The sequence below is a fragment of the Camelus ferus genome, chromosome 7 (assembly GCF_009834535.1).
Source record: "Camelus ferus isolate YT-003-E chromosome 7, BCGSAC_Cfer_1.0, whole genome shotgun sequence".
In the NCBI taxonomy this organism is placed as follows: Eukaryota; Metazoa; Chordata; class Mammalia; order Artiodactyla; family Camelidae; genus Camelus; species Camelus ferus.
The window spans coordinates 1,399,548-1,417,993 of NC_045702.1; the positions used below are offsets into that span (position 1 = coordinate 1,399,548).

Genomic DNA, 18,446 nt, shown 5'->3' on the forward strand with positions numbered 1-18,446 from the left:
TGCCACCGGCCCGGTTTACAGAAGAGCATCTCATTCCGCCACCAGAAGAGCTAAGTCTTTCATACAGAGTGGCTGGCTATTTACCAACAGAGAAAAATTAACACAAATATGTGCAAGACCTGATTTTTTAAAAAACTACAAGGGACGTAGGTTTAAAACTCAAATCTGGAAATGCATTAGCTCGAGCACAGCACTTCCCCTAAGGTCAAACACGTGTCTTACTTCTCTGAAAGCCACCGTCAAGGACACCAGGGTGAGAGCCACGTCCTGGGAACACCTCACATCTTCCAAAGAGAAAGCCAGTCTCGGGACTCCTCTCACACAAGCCTCTGAAGTTAGGTCTACTTCCCACCACGCTTCCACGAGACTTGGCCTAACTCCCTCCGTGAGGTTTCCCAGATGTCCTGGCCTACCCAGACTCCCCCCCGCACCCCCACGGCTCAGCCCTTCCGCGCTTCCTCCCGGCGGGCATGAGCCCCCCCTGCAGGAGGCGCCCGTGAGCAGAGCCCGCCAGCCCCCGGGATGCCTAGGAGGGGCCTGACGGCTGCCTTGGGGTCAGCAAAGAACTGTAAACTCTGTGATGGATAATTAAAGAGATCAAACAGCAACTGTCTATTTTTAAAAGATGAAGCTGTACGTTAAATAGAAACGTGTTTTGTAATAAACAACGATAAATCAATACAAAGTTGTAAATCCAACTTCAAACCTTTACAACCAGGATTGGATCACACAGCTGCCATGTAGTTTAAAAACTATGATGATGTTTTCGGAAAAAGCCATCAGGCTTGTGTACACATTGCCTTTAATTAGATAAAATATAATTTGGATAAATAAATTTCACCGTGTGTCCAACGAAAGTGGGTGAGAACGGGTCCTCGGCTGGCATCTCAGGCCACTACAACATGAACCCCACTGGGAAGACATGTTCACAGACAGAAAAGGAACACCTGGGCAGTTTGGCCAGTAGACAAAACTACGGGAGTAAAAGCCGCTCTAGATCCAGAGCACAGCCTGAAACTGGTGCGTGTGTTCTACCAGCTGAGCCGTGGTGCCTGCCTTGTGGTGCTTTAATGCCTCTTGTAACACTGCGCTAAAATACCCTCTGGAATCAGCAGAAATTAGCCCAGGTAAGTCGTCAGGGTGAATTCAGAGTTTATTATCCCTGACTCTGGATTCTGCTGTGGCTGCCCAGGGGTTCGGTTACACACACACCATGTTTTATGATAACTGATTTTACGTGCAGCTGAGAAAAGCCTAGGCTTTTGGTTCTATCTGGTTAACTGCTGGTCATAAACAAAGCATGGTCATTGACCTAACGCACTTAATTCCTGGAAGTCTCTCAGCTTTGCTCCTCCAAAGACAAAATCTCAGTGAGTTACAGGGTGTGTGCTGCCGTGGTCACACAGAGCACACCACAGACACTCAACAGGTGCTCTTCCAGCAGCGGAGACAGGCGCAGTCTTTTGGTATGAAGAACATTATGTCTTCTCTTTCCATTTACATAACCAATTACACTGGTATTTTAAATAAATTCAGATTTAATGGCTATTGTGCTGAAATCTACTCATAACACACCACGAGTGCAGACAAAGACTCGACTCTGAGCAGCATTCGTGCATGTGTGTGAGCTGTCCTCTTCCACTCAGGGCCTTTGTGCGTCACCCCCCATGCATCGCCTCCACCAGACTCGGCTCCAAGGAGGAGCAACGTGCTCAAGTTCACGTGAAAGGCAGGATGAGGGCTGCCCACTTCCTGATACTACTGTCCAAACCCCATTTCTGAGGACGTCTACTTTCTCTAGGTCACAAATGTCACTAAACTATCTAAGAGGCAACTGATGGAACAAAGTACATTCTTCTTTTCAATTCTGGTGAAGTTAAGCATTATGAAGTTTCAGTATAGGGCAACCCCTTTCATATTTTCATTCTAAGTATGAAAAAGGAAGCAATAAACCATTTATAAAAATGTCCTATCCTGGTGTCACTGATCTTTTCCAAAAATTAAGGAAAGAAAGAGAGGCAGGGGGAGGAAGGGGAGGGAGGAAGGAAGGAAGAAGGAGAAGGAACAAGAGAGATCTGGGCTGAGAAGACTCGGGGGGGGGGGGGATGGCAGAAGTCACTGGGGAAAAGCGCATCCTAACCAGTCACAGTTGACGGGAGACAAAACTTGAAGGTGAGCCCCCGACAGGCCTGCCAGAGAAAGTCCAGGACTCCTAGGTGAATCTGAACTTCAGATAAACATCAAGTCAATCTTTTAGTGTAAGTATGTCCCAAGTATTGCTTTATTCAAACTGTAAGTATGTCCCAAATATGGCTTTTTCGAAAGTATAAATGTATCCAAAATACTGCCCAGGACATACTTACATCTAAAACACATTTGTTATTTACCTGAAAACCAAATCCGACTGGATGGCACCTATTTTGTGTGCTAAATCTGGCAACACTAGCCCTGGATGAACTCCCCAAACACTTAAAACGTCAAATTTTAAATTCAAGTATTTTAAATTCAAGTAAGAACACTTCTCTCCTTCATTTCAATGATTTATCTTCTAAGTTTTGGAGAAAAATACAAGTTGTAAGAAACCATGGAAATTTAACTGGATCCCTTTTGTGATTTCAAAACACCTTTAAACATGCTCCTTTTCTCTACATTCACTTTCAGTATCACAAACTCAATTGCTACTGAAAAAGCAAAGCTTAAGAAGTAACCAATAAAAAACCACACAAATTGACGAAGGATTGTCAAAGGTCAGAAAAACTGGAGTAGCAATTTAATACTGGATCAATAGACATCCGGCGTTGAGATCAAAAGAGGTTTTCTTTCAGTTAATTTTGTGCAATTTCCTGGCATATATCTGCCTACCAAAGACGACTGCCCCAGAACGGAAAGACGGACAGAGCTTTAGACTACACAGGCCCCAAGTCATGGCCGGTGCGGTTCTGCAAACTGAGATCAGAGGTTCCAAACATCTGTGGGTCTTAATCCCAGCTGCACATTAGACCCTCCTGCTGACAGATGCCTACATGGGGCGCCACCAACAGCAACTGTACCCTGCAACCGGGACATCCTGAGACACAGGGAAGCTTGAGAACCAGAGTGTTAAGACATAAAACTTAAAACTGCGAACAGGCAGACCCTGGAGTAACCAGATGCACCTCGCTCAACGCACAGTTCTAGCAGACTTTACCAGTGACAAATACAGTCGCATCATTTACATGATGCATTTAACCCTTGTCTCCCATGCCATGTTCCATGCTAGATCCAAACTGTAGATCAAACACTCAAAAACTAAAAATTATTTAAGCAAGTACTCAGAAATGCACAAAATTGTTACGCATGCTCGATTATTCATCACTGAATTTAAAAATAGGTGACATCTGTAAACAGGTCCCCTTAACCTCAGTGTTAAAAAGATCAAGCAGATGATGGCTCAGAAACACAGACTACTCATAAAAACCCCATGTGACAACTGCCCAAGCTAAAGGTGCTCAATTAACACGCCTACTTCACAAGACCGCTGTCTGTCTGACAGCTCGCGGCTATGATGGCCACAAGAGGACCTGACTAGCAACCTCAGGGAAACAGTCTTACTAAACGTTACGTATATTATTACAGCAGGTAACACATGTATCTATGTATTACTGACAACAACACAGATGATGGCGACTCGACCACGGCACTTCTTAAAGGAAACCCCTGGTATTCAGTTACACAACTGCAACCAAGAAAAAGTACATACAGTTCAAACTCTGAAAGGCAACTGTGAGACTAAATGACATTATGTATATAAAATAATAATTTCTTCTTATCTTAAATCTGACACGTAAAATCCTGTAGGTAAAATCAAACATCTTGGATAATTATTTGAGAACTTCAAAACAAAGCACGGGACATAGCACATAAATTATGGGCACCTGGAAGTGCGGTGAATACACATAAAATAACTCGTTTCGATTTTGATTTCACAGTGAAGCACACACACAGAAATGAAACACAAGTGAACCAGCAAGGCACCAGGTCTAAGACGAGCATCCCGTGAAAGGCCAGAGCGCCGCTGCCCTGCCGTGAAGCGGGGGTGCGGGATGGTCTCAGCAGCCATGCTCGCCACCCATCTGCCCCCCAGCTCTGCCTTAGCTCAGTCAGCTGGAAGCCTGTCTTCTCCACTACATAGAGACATTCAAAGAACACGGACTCTGCCCGACTGCACTTCTGGCCCCCAGCACAGGGAGGAGCCAGTGCTTCCGGGACACACGACGCGGGTGCTGAAGTCACTGCCAGTGACAGCGCCCTTGCCTATAAAAGACAGAGGTGTCTGTCCATGGTTAACACAGTGTGACACAGCCCTTAGTCACTACCTGTTAAAACTGTATAGTTTTAAAGTTAACAGTATTCTCCAGCACATCTAAAACACCACAAAACTATTTCTTAAAGTATGCATTTGATTTAGGAGTCAGACCAAAACCAACAAAAACCTTCCAAGATGGAAAAGGACTTGGCACAGCTTGGCCACTTCCGAAGGGAGCCTGGTCGGCCTGACTCGGGCGACCTGGTGGGTAGTGGGGCACGTTACCATGACAGCTGGGGCGCTGCTCTTGTTTCCATTTTTCACCTTTTTAAAGAGTCTTTTTGAAACTGAAAAACACAAGTCAACCACCAGGAAAGCGAAGGTCCCTCATAGTCCGCCCTCTCTGTGCAGAGATGTGCGCAGACGAGGAAGGGTCTCCCTCCAGCCCCCAGCACACCTTCCCCACCCCGGGGTGTGACCCCACTGCAGATTGGCAGCTGCGCACAAAGGCAACTCACACAGGAACTCCCGTCTCCTCGCGGGGCTAAAGCAATTACAGCTATAAATTACACTTCAAGAGGAGTTTATAAATTTGATAAATGCATAAACTGTTTTAGCAGTGTCAATGCGGGGCTTAGAAACTGACCTCAATTCTTACAGTGACAAAGAAAGATAGCTCTATCCACTTAAAAGTCTATGTTGTGCGACCAGCCACCAGAGCCTCTCTCAGAAATTAGTTCGAGAGGACCACCAGGAGGCTGAAAGATGGAAATGGCTGGTGGCCGAAGGCATCAGGTCTCATCACATGCACCTCTGTCAACGTCAACTGAGGGCAGGAAATCACGGGCAAAATGCTAGTACTTTCTTTGCGTGATTTTACCTTGAATTCTTCAACTCAAATTTGACACTGGGATACACAGAAAGTGCTGAAATGCTATGCTGGTACCCTCCAGAGGGGCAATGGAGAGGAGCAGCTGAGTTCACGTGCTGGCTCTGTCGCCCGCCAGCCGTGGGGCCTCACCTGTGCCACGGGGGTGAGCACAGCGTCTCACGCCCAGAATTACTGCAGGAAACGAGCGAGCACGTGTGAGACCCTCCAAGTGCTGCTGGAGACACAGCAGCCACTGAGGGCAAATTCTTCTTATTTCATACCAAAGATAATTTTTTCTTAGAAGAAAAATTAATAGCAGTTGAATCCTTTCAAAGACTGTGCCTTGATTTGTTTTGTTTTGAGGACTCAGCTCAAGAGCAGGCAGTAAAAAAAAACCTTTCTCAAAGAACAAGAATCCTGTTCAAAAAACTGTCCTCAAACAATTCTGTCCTAAACTCAGAAGATCTTCGTAACAACTCAGTTTCAAATCTAAAACAATCCTGTTCCAAAAAAGTGAAATTTCATTTTAGTTACTAACTCATCCTTAAAACAAAAACAAAACCCCTCAACCCTTAATAAAGTAGCAATGAGGCATTTTGAGGCACAGGAAAAAATTCAGTACAAAATTCCATTTAATGCTTAAGCAAAATAAACTAGGACCAGGGGAAAACACCTTACACAGCATTATTAACTTCAGAGATTTCTGGGTCCTAAAGATAAGCCTGTCACATGAAAATTATGAAAGTCTGAACAGGTGCTATAAAATAGCGAAATTATCTGACACTGTACACAAACCTGGTATCACACATAATGGAAAGTCTTATTAACAATGATCCCAGAGTTTAATTAAATACTTAAAAGAAAAACACATATGCTACCATTAATACCCATATCCAGGAAAAGCTTACATAAGAATTGTAAGTTTTAAATGGGTGATACAGCTTATTTTTAACTTAGAAAGGTTGCAAAAGTGTCCGTCTTTAAGCAAGGATATATTAAGGGCTCAACGTGTGACCGTAAAAGTTTATCCAGAAACAGAGAGACAGGCAATTAAAATAAATTGTGCAAACATATATTACATCAATCTGCACACATTATAAATTCAGTGGTGCATTAGTACTGTATTCAGTGCAATCAAAACATTATCAGTTACTCTCACCACTACTGACGCTCGTGCTCATAAGTGAAATGTGTTGTAAAACCAGGCAGAATGGGCTGGAGAGGGACTGCCTTGCGCTCGCAGGATGAGTAAGGGTCCTTAATTAGCCCATCAGGCTGAGTGCAAGCATTAATGGGCCTTTCCTAAAGTCTGGCTTGACATCTCTCTCCAAACGTGGCCAAGAAGAAAGTTCCATTAGCAATATTAATACAAGCTTAGTTGATCATTTTCATTCAATTAACTTCTTTCAATTAAATAGATAGCTTGACAAAAGCAGTGATGAAAGACCTAAAGGGACAGCTGATGACTCGAACTGAACATTAGTGTGCGAGAGGTCGCCGGTATTAAACGGACTGTAAATCTAGCATTCAATTTGGAAAATGCATTTCTTCTGCTCTCACCCCTTTAATGAGCAGTTTTAGCTGACTAGATGTGTTTGCTGCAGAAATTTCATGGGAAGTCAAGCACCCTTTCTCTTTTCTTTTTTTCTACCCCAACAGCTACAGTCTCAGTGGTGGTGGTCTCCTGCCAACATTCCAGCCACGGCAACTCATAACTTCTCTTTCTGCACGGCTAAAAACGAAGATATTTTGAAATAATTTATATTCACCTTGCGTTAAATTAATGACCTTATTTGATATTTATTAATTAATCTCTTTAAAGATTAAAAAATTAAATTAGTATGAGATCTTTCAGTGAAAAATAAAAGGATTTTTAAAATTTTTTTATTTCTACATCACCTTCTCACTTGAAGTACTTGGGCAATTTAGAGAAGATACCGCTAACAAAAACTAGGCTTTAAATGGAGGCAAACGTAAAATGAAAATGACTTTTCTTAATTTAAAAGTTTTGTGAACTAAAAATTATGCCTGAACAAACCTGTATTTCTATTCTTCTAAAAGGAACCAAGTCAAAAAAAAGTTGTACATTATTTGACCTCAGTAAACCAAAAATGCACACGCTGTCTACCTTAAACAGCTGAATCCACCGCTTCTGCTCCATCTGCATGCACCGCTGCATCTCCGAGCTCGTAGTGACCCCAACGCTGCGAAACGCCGTGACATACTCTTCCCGAACCTCTGGCTTTGTCTCCGGGTACGCCAGCTTGATGATCCCTAAGCAGGCGTCTCGAAGGCATCGAGACAGTATTACCAGCTCTTCTAAAGTGAAAGGCATCATTGACGACGGCCTCTGACCTACAACTGAAGATGGAATCCAGCTTCTAGCATGTTTTTTTTCTTTCATTTCTTAACACATATCAAAAGACTCAAAAGGCTTAAAACTTTTCTATCATCTATGAAAATGGACAGGTCAGCAACAAAATCCTTACCTTCCATGGGGTCACCGAAGAACTCATTGTCATGGATGGAAATCAGTGAATGACTAAACAAGGAGCTGAAAAGGTAAAAGAGGGGGATGATTCTACTAGAATCTTCAAAAGACATTGGAGAGCCCCTTGATATCACCTGGAGCAGTGGAACCATAGACCTTGAATTGGGGAAAAAAAGAAAAAAAAACAACAATAAGCTGAGGGGCAAATTAAGACATGACATCAGACAGACATGATCAGGGAAAATAACATTTACGTTCGCAATCACACAGCTCACAGGGCAGGCAGAGGCATCCTACCAACACAGGTTAATATGTAACGTGAGCTAAAGACTCGGACACCAGCATCTCTCTCTCTTTACTAAGGTCCCTGCTGCTGTCCTCACGGCATTAAGCTCAGTGACCGAGGGGGCACCAGCGGCCCCGCGGCCACTAGAAGACAGAGTTCCAGGAGTAAGTCCACTCTTAGAGACACACTTGACTTGCATGTTGAAAACTGGCCCCCCCTTCACATACTTAACAAAGGCAGATGGTCCTGGTCTCATGAAAAATGTATCCAGCTACTTGCATTTGGAAACATCCAAAACAGCTAATACTGAACCCAGACTGGAAGCCTGCAGCGCGGTCTCCCGTCTCGGGCCCGGGCCCCGTTTCTGTTCCCGTCACCCTGCCGCCCAGAGCGGCTCTGAAGGGAGCAGTCTCCGGAGCTCCGCTCACCCCTCAGGGGCGGCGAGCCGCTGAGGCAACTCTCCCACCGAGATCCGCTCCCCGTCCTCTGGCTGGATGCGGCCCCTCCCTCACTGAGCACTCAGCTCAGAGGTTCGCCTGTGAGCTCTCCCTACACGAGAAGAGCGCCCACACGGGCAGGAGCGCGCTTGTCTCCCCCCACGGGGGCCGCGCCTCAAGCATCTGATCCCACAACCCCACAGCTACGGGTGAGGCGGCCGTGGCCAGGTGTCAGGAGCACAAATCATCAAGGGGATGCCCACCACCGCCAAAGGCCCCAGGAGACAGCGCAGCAGGGGAAGGCCTGGCACAGGGGCCTGTCCTCGAGGGGCTGTGGTGAGCCTGGAGGAGCCCCCTGGAGCTTCGGGGTCTCCAAGGAGCAAGTTCAGGGGGCAGCACTGAGACAAGAGACCCGGCTGAGCAGCCTGCACTCTGGGCAGAAATACTGGCCGTTGGCCTTGGCACCGTCAGCACGCCCTTTCCCTTCGCACAGTCACAGCCCTCGGCGTGGACCGCTCCGCTGACAAAATAAAAACGCAGTGAGGGTGCGCACGAAGGGACAAGGCACAGCTCCCTCCCTCACCGCCAAGGCAAGGCGGACGGAAAACGGCTGTGTGCGGCGGGACCGGACCCTCTTCTCTCTCCCGAGTCCCTCCCCACCAGGCCTCGCTCTGGGCTGTCCACACAGTACAAGTTCTGCTGACGTGCAGAGGAGAAAAGATTACTGTCACCTCTTTTGCTGATACTAGTAAAAATAATGGTTTGTATCTTTTAGTTCCCTTGCCATTAAATGCCGAAGTGCCTACACAACAGATGCTACCGATAAATACCGTTCAGCGGAACATGGTGCAGGCTGAGCCACCCAGCTGCAACGTGGAGGAAGTACTTCCTGAATCGAGAAAAGCAACAAAGCCACTCTCAGCTGTGATCCCTACCAAGGATCCTTGCATTTAAGATCACCACCACCATTCACGCACATATGTACCAGCAGGCGCGGAACCCTAACACTGGTCCCCTAAGAAAAGATGAGGGCGCCCCTGCAACACCGGCTTGTTTGTTCTCTTTAGCCCCCGTGAGGGAAGCAGAGGGAGCTGATCATTTTCACTTTAAGGAGAGGAGGTGTGAGGGGAGGGGAGGCAGCTGTGTGCCGCGGTCTCATCCAGCCGGGACGCAGATGAAACGTGTCCCCTGACACTCCGCTGACTGCTCTTTCTGCCACAAACACTGATTCAAATATTCCTCTGAAAACAGGCCACTCTCAAAGTCTTACGTGCAAATAAAAAGTTCATAACTGACTGTAATGGAAAGGAAAAGACATCAGCTCCTAACCCGGAGAGTCGGCTGGATCACGAGTGTCAACAGGACCTCAGAAGAGCCCTGGCCTCTGGACACACCCTCAGAACTGAGGCTTCCACGCTGGCCTGGCAACTCCCCCGCCCCCAACTGACGGAGCATCCCTTCTTCCAAAGCAGCGTCCAGTGCATGTGCTCTGGCCTTGCGCAGGTCTAAGGGGACCGAGGAGTATTCGCCACTGGGCTGATGTGAAGAGAAACGGGCAGCGCACACGCAACACGGTTCTGCTGAGCCACAGCCAGGGGTGGACGTGGGGCTGGCCTCACTGTGCAAGCCAGGAAGGGGCGAGCGCCCCTGCTGGGCGCTAGTCCAGGGATGTCACAGACACACAGACCAGCCGCCCGGTGTCCCTTCACCCCCGCCTGCATCCCAACCCTGCGCGGCCTGTGAGGCCGCAGCCCTGAACCCCCGCCTCCAGGTCGGACAAGGAAACTTCAACAGGCTTCTCCGAGGACCCTTCCACTCACTGAAGCCCAGGGTCCCAGCTGTGGAAGCCCTGCTGTGAAACTCTTCTCAAGTTAAACAATGCCATTTTCATAAGAGTCAGGCATTTCACCTAAACTTTATTCCAGTAATAGATGTGATGAGATACACTTTAGGGACACGTTAGTACACTGCAAGTTTCTTGAGGGACTTTATTTTAGTAAATTAAACAAGTGAAAAACTGATTCTCAAATGAGCATTTAAGAAACAACGAGTTTTTAAAATAACTTGACCAACGTATAATAATTTAATGTAATTAGTACTACCTCATTTCTCTCTCGTACTCCGTGACGCCGTCTCCTCAGCAGGAGACGAACGCCATGGACAGACAGGCCCTCCCCAGGCGCCGCAGGGACAGGGTGCCTGCTGCTGGGCTGAGGCACTCGGAGGCCAGCGGCAGCTCCCTGTGCCCACGACCCCCAGGCTCCTTTCGCCCCAGACCAGCCGCCCAGGACGCCAAGGCCGGCACAGCCCCAAGTGGCTGAAATGCACCAAACAGCGACAACAGCAGTGCAACAACAAACCTGACACTTCAGAGGCGAAAGCATACAAAAGACACTCCTAGCAGTTAAGTGCTGCTGGGTTTCTCTCGCATCTCTGCTCACTGTCGACACAAGACAAACCGCTTAACCCTCGAGAGCTTTACCAGCTGCGACACGGGCGTTAAAAACTCCCTCCAGTCACTTAAGATGCCTTAAAACTAGAAGAAAAAACATGAAAGTAACGCAAAGTAACGCCCTTCATTGTGTCGTGAGAGCAGTGGCCCCTCACACAGCGTGACTGGGAGGCCCCCGAAGGCACTGGAACAGGACCGCCGTCCTCTCTACGCACCAGACGAACACGCTCCAGGCCCCGCAAGTCCGGCACAGGGAGCGCACCGCCGACCAGGTCGGACGGTAGGCGCGGGAGCACTCACATTCTGGACACCCCAAGTTCACTCACCAAACAGCCTTTCTTTTTACTTCTTGTCCCAAAAGAATTTTTTTAAAAAAGTAGGTAGACACTCTTCCTTCCCAACTCTGGCCCTAAATCCGAGAAGTGCTTTCCTGTGCAGGACCGGCTGGCTCACAGCTCGCAGGCGGGCAGGGACCGCCGTCCCCGCCCGCGCAGTCAGCACCTCGTGCAAGCGCACTCACAACCGAGCCACACTCTTCACACGCAGTGCAGACGGGTCAGCTGGGACCTCTGCACAGCAGGCGCCAGCGTGGGAACGGGCTAAGCCGCTGACTGGAAGGGTGTTTACGTGAGTATTACACTCCCCACGCATCACACAGTCAATGAGGACATATACGGCAAAGACTCCAGCCTTCAAGTCGTGTAATGACTCATAGAAAGTCAAATCATGTCAATAAAAAGGTTTAAAAGCAAACTTCCACAGTATTTTACCTGTTCATAATGGTGTGAAATTTGCTTCAAATCTGTATTTTCACTATCAAAACCACTGAAGTCACATGGAGCAAAGAACTGTCCAGATTCTGGTTTTCAAAAATACTAGGATTTTTAAAACAAATTTACCCTCAGATAAAGCCACACTCTGAATAACAAATACAGGTAAACAACTGTAAGTTAGGCATTAATTTTTTTCATTTTGGGAAACTGAGACCATTTAGAATTTTTCTTCTCATATAAAACAAGCTAAGAATAGCAGTACTTCAGAATACCTTCTTACAGTACTTTTTATCAGGTTGCCACTTTCCATGTCTTTAAGCTCAATCTGTAAGTCTGGGTAACACATACCCTGTGATCATCCGTGTTGTCATAGAAGATATGAGGAACCAGAGATGTCTCAGAAACCTGGCGTTAAAGGCTAAACTGTAGAGAAGCCTAAAAAGAAACGGGAGAAACGAAGTAAGAGTTAGCAAATAATTACTCAGTATTTTTCTTCAAAAAGAAAAAAGCTGTAAACTGAAGATAACGCACCATCTGGAAAACATCTGCACGAACACCGCACACGGCCTGCTCCCGCAGCAGGCCGCCTGGGGAGCACGCCTGGGCAAGGGGGGGCCGCACAGCACGAGCTGGGGCGGCCTGCCCTCTGAGCACAAACCATAACACACTAACAGGCCGCAATACTCTGCGTCACCATTCTCACTGCTACTAACACACACTAACATTTGTAATGTCTAGTGGCTGATTTTAAGGACTCCTTTAAAAACAAACACATTAAAACATTTTTTATGTTAACTAACATCTCAAAAACAATCTAAATCTAAAAATACATTTTAAAGGTTTTTAAGAACCCCTCCTGTGTAATATCAATCTGATTAAAAAGACTAAGGAACGTTGTGGGAAAAGGGCAGAAGTTTAACTCAGCATACTACACTTATGTAACAGGACATAACTTCTATTTACAAAGTTATAATCAGGAACGCTTGCATAAAACATTTTTAGAAGTGCAGGCGTCAAAAGTTAAATTTCAAACTTATGAGACTAATCCCAGTGAAAAAAGGCTTAGAGTGGGAGGAGAACACGGTTGTAGGAAAGGAATGTGATGGTCTTCGGAATCCCCAGGACAACAAGGAGCCGAAGAGCACAGAGCATGCCACCTCAGTCTCCGCCTCCGCCACGCGACTGGGGAGCACGCTCGGGGGAAGCACCACGGGAACAGAACACTGTGTTTGCACGCCCATTCATCCATCGCGCGGTCTTGTGCACTCTGCGGGGGAGCTGAGCAGCACCATCACCGAGTGGGGAAGAGAGTCACGTCAGCACGCGGCGGAGCAGGCAACAGACCCCAGGGGCCCTGAAAGACGAGCACAGGGCTCCTCCAGCGCCCCCCGAAGCGTGGCCACCAGCCAGGGTCTCTTCAGACCACTTCCAGGTCGTTTCATGAGAAACGGTCATTCACAGTAACTGGATGACCTGACTAAATGAAAACACTACGGAGTGTGCATCCACAATCCTCTGTGGAGCTAATCACCAGTCACTGTGAACACCGGACTGAGTATAATATTAGCTATTTAATAGACTAATATTTGCCGGTAGTGCATTAATTTAAATACCCATAATAGAAGAGAAATGAACAGGGGTTAAATAAGTCACTTTTCAATACAAAAATCTCAAATTTAATTGAATATTTTTCTATATTCAATCCAAAATATCAGACACATTCTTCAGGATTAGCATTTTCTGAGTACACCACAGGGGTTATGGAGTACTGGTCTGAAAAATCCAGCCTTACTTTAGTGTGGTGAGTTTCGTGATGTCCACATGGCATTAAAAGCACAATCATTTAAAAATAGTGAAAGCATGGAAGACTACGTAAGATCTCCCTAGGATCACGAATCTCAGCCTAGAAAGAAATCTCTCAGCTCACTGAGACCAGCCCCTCTTCAAACACCACGGAGGCCAGAAGCAAGCCTCCTCTAAGTCAGAAAGCAAGGAGACTGTGCTACACCAGTTCCAAGGTCTCCTCCAGCTCAAAGCACGATGATTCTACGGAAGTGAGTCAAGTTTGCTACAAGTGCATATATACAAGCGGTAATTTTGTAAAAACAAAATTTATTGGAATAATGACAAGTGGCGATAACACAGTAAGTTATAAGAGACCAATTAAATAAGCCGTGTTATTAAGTGCACTGAGTCCTTGTCATTCATGTCCAAGCAAATTTCCACTTAAAAGTCACTTCAAAAAGATTATACTGTTGAAAACTAGCGCTGTGTTGGAAAATAATAACGCACCCCATCTCTGAGAGATTTAACACGTCTGCCACGCGCCTAAATGTAAACGAAGAGTCAGACTCCACGGGCTGCCTCTGTGGGTGCTCTGTACGCTGTGAAAGACACCCAGAGAACCACACAGGAAACAGAGTAAGCTGGAAGCCGTAAGAAACGTTAAGCTTTCAACATAAAAGGACTTTAGAAGGTAGTATTTGCTTGCCTTACTTCTCTTTAATCAAGATATTAAGTTCTTTTTAAAAGAATGTGCAATTTCACTGACAAGCAAGACCTCTTAAAACTGTGTTAAATATGAATACTAACAGCACCTCAAAAATCTGAAGAATCATCTATTTTAATCAGGTTTGTTTCCTTTATTTTTCCTTCTTAACAACAACACAATAAGGCAGAAGATCATTCACAGTATTTCATCCCACGATCCTGGAAAGAATCAGAGATACTTACTACCTGGGAATAAATAATATGTCCAGATATTCTGTGTAGAGAAGTAAATAAAAATGAGGTTCTCCAACATACTCTTATGACAGTTTTTCAGTTAATATTATAATTAAGATCTTTCCACATGAATATATATATATTTCTTAAACATCATTTTCATGGCTACGTATTTCAAAAGTTATATTTCAAGTTAATTTTGAAACAATTATAGTTCCTAAATTAATCACGTAATGGGCAATAATAAAACGAATTATTAGACCTTTTATAAAGTAGTAAAGATTATTTGGGGCTTTACTGCTAAAAGGTAAGGCAGTGCTATATTCTTAAGATATACTAGGATATGTTAAAAATTACCCATTAAGCTTTATTTAGCTGAGATAACCCCATGAGTTAATTGGTAAAGGGCAACATTTTCAACCCAGGTCATAAATTCGGGCCAGTTGTCTGCAAGGACTATTTAAGTTATTAAAGAGAATACGATGGAGCACACGGCGCACATGCAGGAGGAAAGGTCGCGACTGCAAGGCATCCCCAGGCACCCCCTCTGCATGGAAAGATGCCACAGGTACGGGGGGTCGGGCCAGCCAGCCGCCCAGACCCCTCCATTCCCGCAGCACGCAAGTGCAAGCGAGACACTGTGTTTTCCTGCTCAAAGTGTCACTTTATTGGCAAAAGCAGTATTAAAATACATATACAACATTTCACCTCTGAGATAATGCAAGATTAAAAATAAGCTCTAAATTTCCTTAATGATAATAAAAGTTTTAAGATGTATTTCAGTTTGAGGCAAGTTGCCAAAATTTTTTCCTTTACTGACAAACTAGGATCTAAGAATGGAAGATAAGCTTTAGACATACAGCTGCGTTAAACTAACGTCCCAGCGCTAAAACCACGGTTTAAACAGACAGCTTCCTTTCCCTGACAATCGACTTTCTTTAAGATGAGCAGACTCGGAGTGTGCTTCCCCCTGCACTGCAGTTTAATGAAAATGGGAGACAGCAGTGCCCACTAACCTGGTGTCTTCTTTCACATTCCTTCCTCGTATATCTCTTAACACCTTTCTTAAAAGAAAACTTATAAAAAATTCTAAATAGCCTTTGTGCATGCTTTTCTTATGTTTACTTGCATTTCCTGTGACTGACTCATCATTCTTAAATATTCAGGAAATTAGAAATTTCAAAACTCACTACAAATTACTTTGCTAAATTTGACAAAAAGGAAGCCTATTAACCTGATGTCTCTAACAACAACTGTCAATTCACTTATAATCTACATGACTTCAAAATACACAATAATAAAATCACTGTGTTGACGTGTTAAAAAGCTCACAAATTTTACTTGACCTTTTTAACAACGCGAAGTATAACAAAACCAACAGCTACTTAAATTTGTTGTTTAAACCAAAAACATTGCTGATAACGAAAGCAGCATGAAACCACAGGCTAAAAACTAAGTATGTTTCTCTCTGTAGGTACATCCTCCGTATTTCTTCTAAAATACTATAAAAAATTTGTTTATAAAAATATGTAACAATGTGTACTTCTACAATACACACATAACACAAATCTACAGTTTTCTCCACTGAAGTCACTTGCATAAGCATTCTATCTCCAACTATTAAAGACACCATGTATAAATCAAGAACTAAGGCGTCTCCGTTACCACACTCACATCACAGTGCTTAGACAGCAGACGAGGAAATGGCTGTGCTCTTCCAGGGCACACGATCATTTACTCACACGAGATTCGTAACACAGACACAATTAAGCTGGCTTGTTCTATTAGGGTTTGATAGAAGAATCAAGCAGCTGTTGCAATAAAACGGATTCTAATGGTGTATGATTCGATGTATGAACAAGGGAACTACAGGCAAATTGTAGTACCAACCTTCCTGATCCCTAAAGCACTACTTCTAAAATTCCACTGCAAAGTTTTACATCTCAATGAGACGAAAGACCCAAGTTCCAAAGAACATGCCGATCTGCCCACCCTGAAGCCAAACTCCTCAAAATCGGCGCTCTGAGAGTGGGTACCTGCCACAAGAAGGAAACCTCGCTGAAAGCGGGAACCACAGGTGAAATCTCAGGCCATGAGCTCAGGAAGCTTCTGAGAGAGGGCACCCTCCGCATGACGCTAACAGACAACTCAGCTGAGGCGGAAGGACGCGGAGGGCAGCCGCCAGCACGGGCCAGAGGTGGGGCGTGGGATGTGGGGCATGAGATGCGGCGCGAGGGGGCGGGGGAAGCGCAGGCGCCGAAGCCTGGCTGGGGCCGACACTCTCCCGTGGCCAGAAGCGGGATTCAGAGAGGTACCCAAACAGTAAGGAGAGGCCACGCACAAATCAGTAAGCCAAGGAGTGTGAATCTCTTCCTGACGAAAAAGGATTCACTGGTAGATGTTTAAGCAGGAGAGCAAAATAACGGGGGTTCTATTCCTGACAGCTCAGTCTGGCAACACCTGACACAAAGAACGCAGCGCCCGCACATCCGGCGACAGTGCACACGGGGACTGCTGAGAAAGGCAACCCAGCAGGACTTTCTGTGGTGATGGAAGTGGTCCCAGCTGTGCTGTCCGCACGGCAGCCACTGGCCACACGTGACTGCCAAGCTCTGGAAGTGTGGCTCGTGTGACTGAGCAACTGGGTCTGTACTTTCACTGAATTTCTACTAAAGTGAAGCAGTGGCATTTCCCAGTGGCCACGCTGCTGACTGCTGCAGCCCAGCGTGGCCCCCACGCTCTGGGGAAAGGCGCTGAGTGCGATCTTGGGCAGTGACAGGAGTGCGGCAGCGCCCGCCGAGCAGCCGGAAGGGAGTCTGCAGCTCTGGAGAGTGGACGTGGCCCAGAGACTCCACTCAGGAGAAGAGAACCAAGACACTCAACAGGAAAAGAAGTCTCGGGTTCAGGAAACAGTGAAACAAAGAACCATGCACAGAGCACACTGAGGAGGAGCCCAGGAGGAGAGGGCAAGTCACAAGAGGACCCTGTCAGGCAGGCAGCGGGCGGGCGGGCCGCTCCCAAGCTTCCTTATGCAAATGCAAAGCTGCTTTCTCCACCTCCCAGACACAGAAAGATTATCCCCACTGTTCTGCATCTTCCTTTTTTCACTTAAACATAGATCTCAGAAATCTTTCCAAATGAACGCAGCAAGGCCTCCACCTTCCTCTACACATCCTGACAATCAACATTAAAGAGAAATTACAATCGCAAACCACAACCCTGAAAATAAGAGGGACTAACAAGGACCCGGGAGGAGCTGAGAGGGAGTTATCAGTCTAGGAGTTTACTGATCGTCTTACACAAACCTTAAAAAAAGTAAGCTGAGAGCAGTTAAAATCCTCAAGAGCGAAAGTAAGCCTATTTGCTCTTTCGTGGGCTATGAAAAACATTGTAAATACTCGAAACCTAATATATTTAAACCATAAATAGAATTCCTAGAGTACTTTCTTAGAGGAAATAGGTGCTGTACTCATAAAAGCAAGGCTACATATAAAGCTCCTTTCCCATTAAACGCCTTTGGGAAGCGGTTCACTAGTAAACCCCAGGCCAGGGCAGTGACGCATTAAATCCAGTCATTACCACCCGAAGCAATGGACTTTGTGCTCCAATAAAAGCAAGTGGCCTGGCTCAGCCGCAGAGCCTCAGATCTCACATCCTGCTCCAGTGCAATTAGGCCACAGAGAGCTAATCACCTCATCTAGGGACGACAGTTTCACTGACATCGTACTTCCTCCGACAGTAATAAACACCAGAGAGCTAAGACAGCACCTGATTGCTGGCTGCCTCTGTTTACAAGGCAGCTGCAGCCGATGACGTGGTCCACGCACACAGTTCATTTCAAAGACTGCTTTCCTAGCAGAAGAAACAGCTCTTTCCACGCTGGGGGACAGCACGTTACAAGAGGAGAGGAGGACTCTAAGCCATGCAGACCGGCGGCTGTGCCGCAGTGGGGCCGCTCCGCGGGCGGCCCCCGGCACCTGCTACACAGCGCAGCACTGCGCTCGTACGTTTTTCTGTTGAACTCCAAGAAACCGCTCAACTGTCACTCCGAATAGAGGGAAAAAATGGTTTAAGACTGCTGTCATACTCATCCGCCACATTTAAACTTCCATGTTTTGTTTTGTCCC

General features: G+C 46.0%; 1 protein-coding gene and 1 long non-coding RNA gene across 4 annotated transcripts in view; one reads left to right on the top strand and one right to left on the bottom strand.

Annotated features, from left to right (window-relative positions):
* The window catches only part of UBE3C (ubiquitin protein ligase E3C), a 100,402-nt gene that overhangs the window by 43,537 nt on the left and 38,419 nt on the right, over positions 1-18,446 (bottom strand). Inside the window, exons 11-13 of one of the 2 annotated variants that reach the window (XM_032482976.1) lie at positions 11,944-12,030; positions 7,646-7,710; positions 7,285-7,517 (exon numbers count right to left, since the gene is read on the bottom strand). In XM_032482976.1, the coding sequence (XP_032338867.1) occupies positions 7,285-7,517; positions 7,646-7,710; positions 11,944-12,030 (385 nt within the window). Of the gene's footprint in view, positions 1-7,284; positions 7,518-7,645; positions 7,804-11,943; positions 12,031-18,446 lie in introns of both variants that reach the window. The other variant, XM_032482975.1, reaches the window with a different exon arrangement.
* Positions 1,077-12,741, top strand: LOC116664759. 2 transcript variants are annotated; one of them, XR_004321162.1, is made up of 3 exons: positions 1,077-1,151; positions 4,697-4,700; positions 12,730-12,741. It is a non-coding gene; the product is annotated as an uncharacterized LOC116664759 (long non-coding RNA). The 2 variants fall into 2 exon arrangements; XR_004321163.1 differs by lacking the exon at positions 1,077-1,151 and adding an exon at positions 1,739-1,810.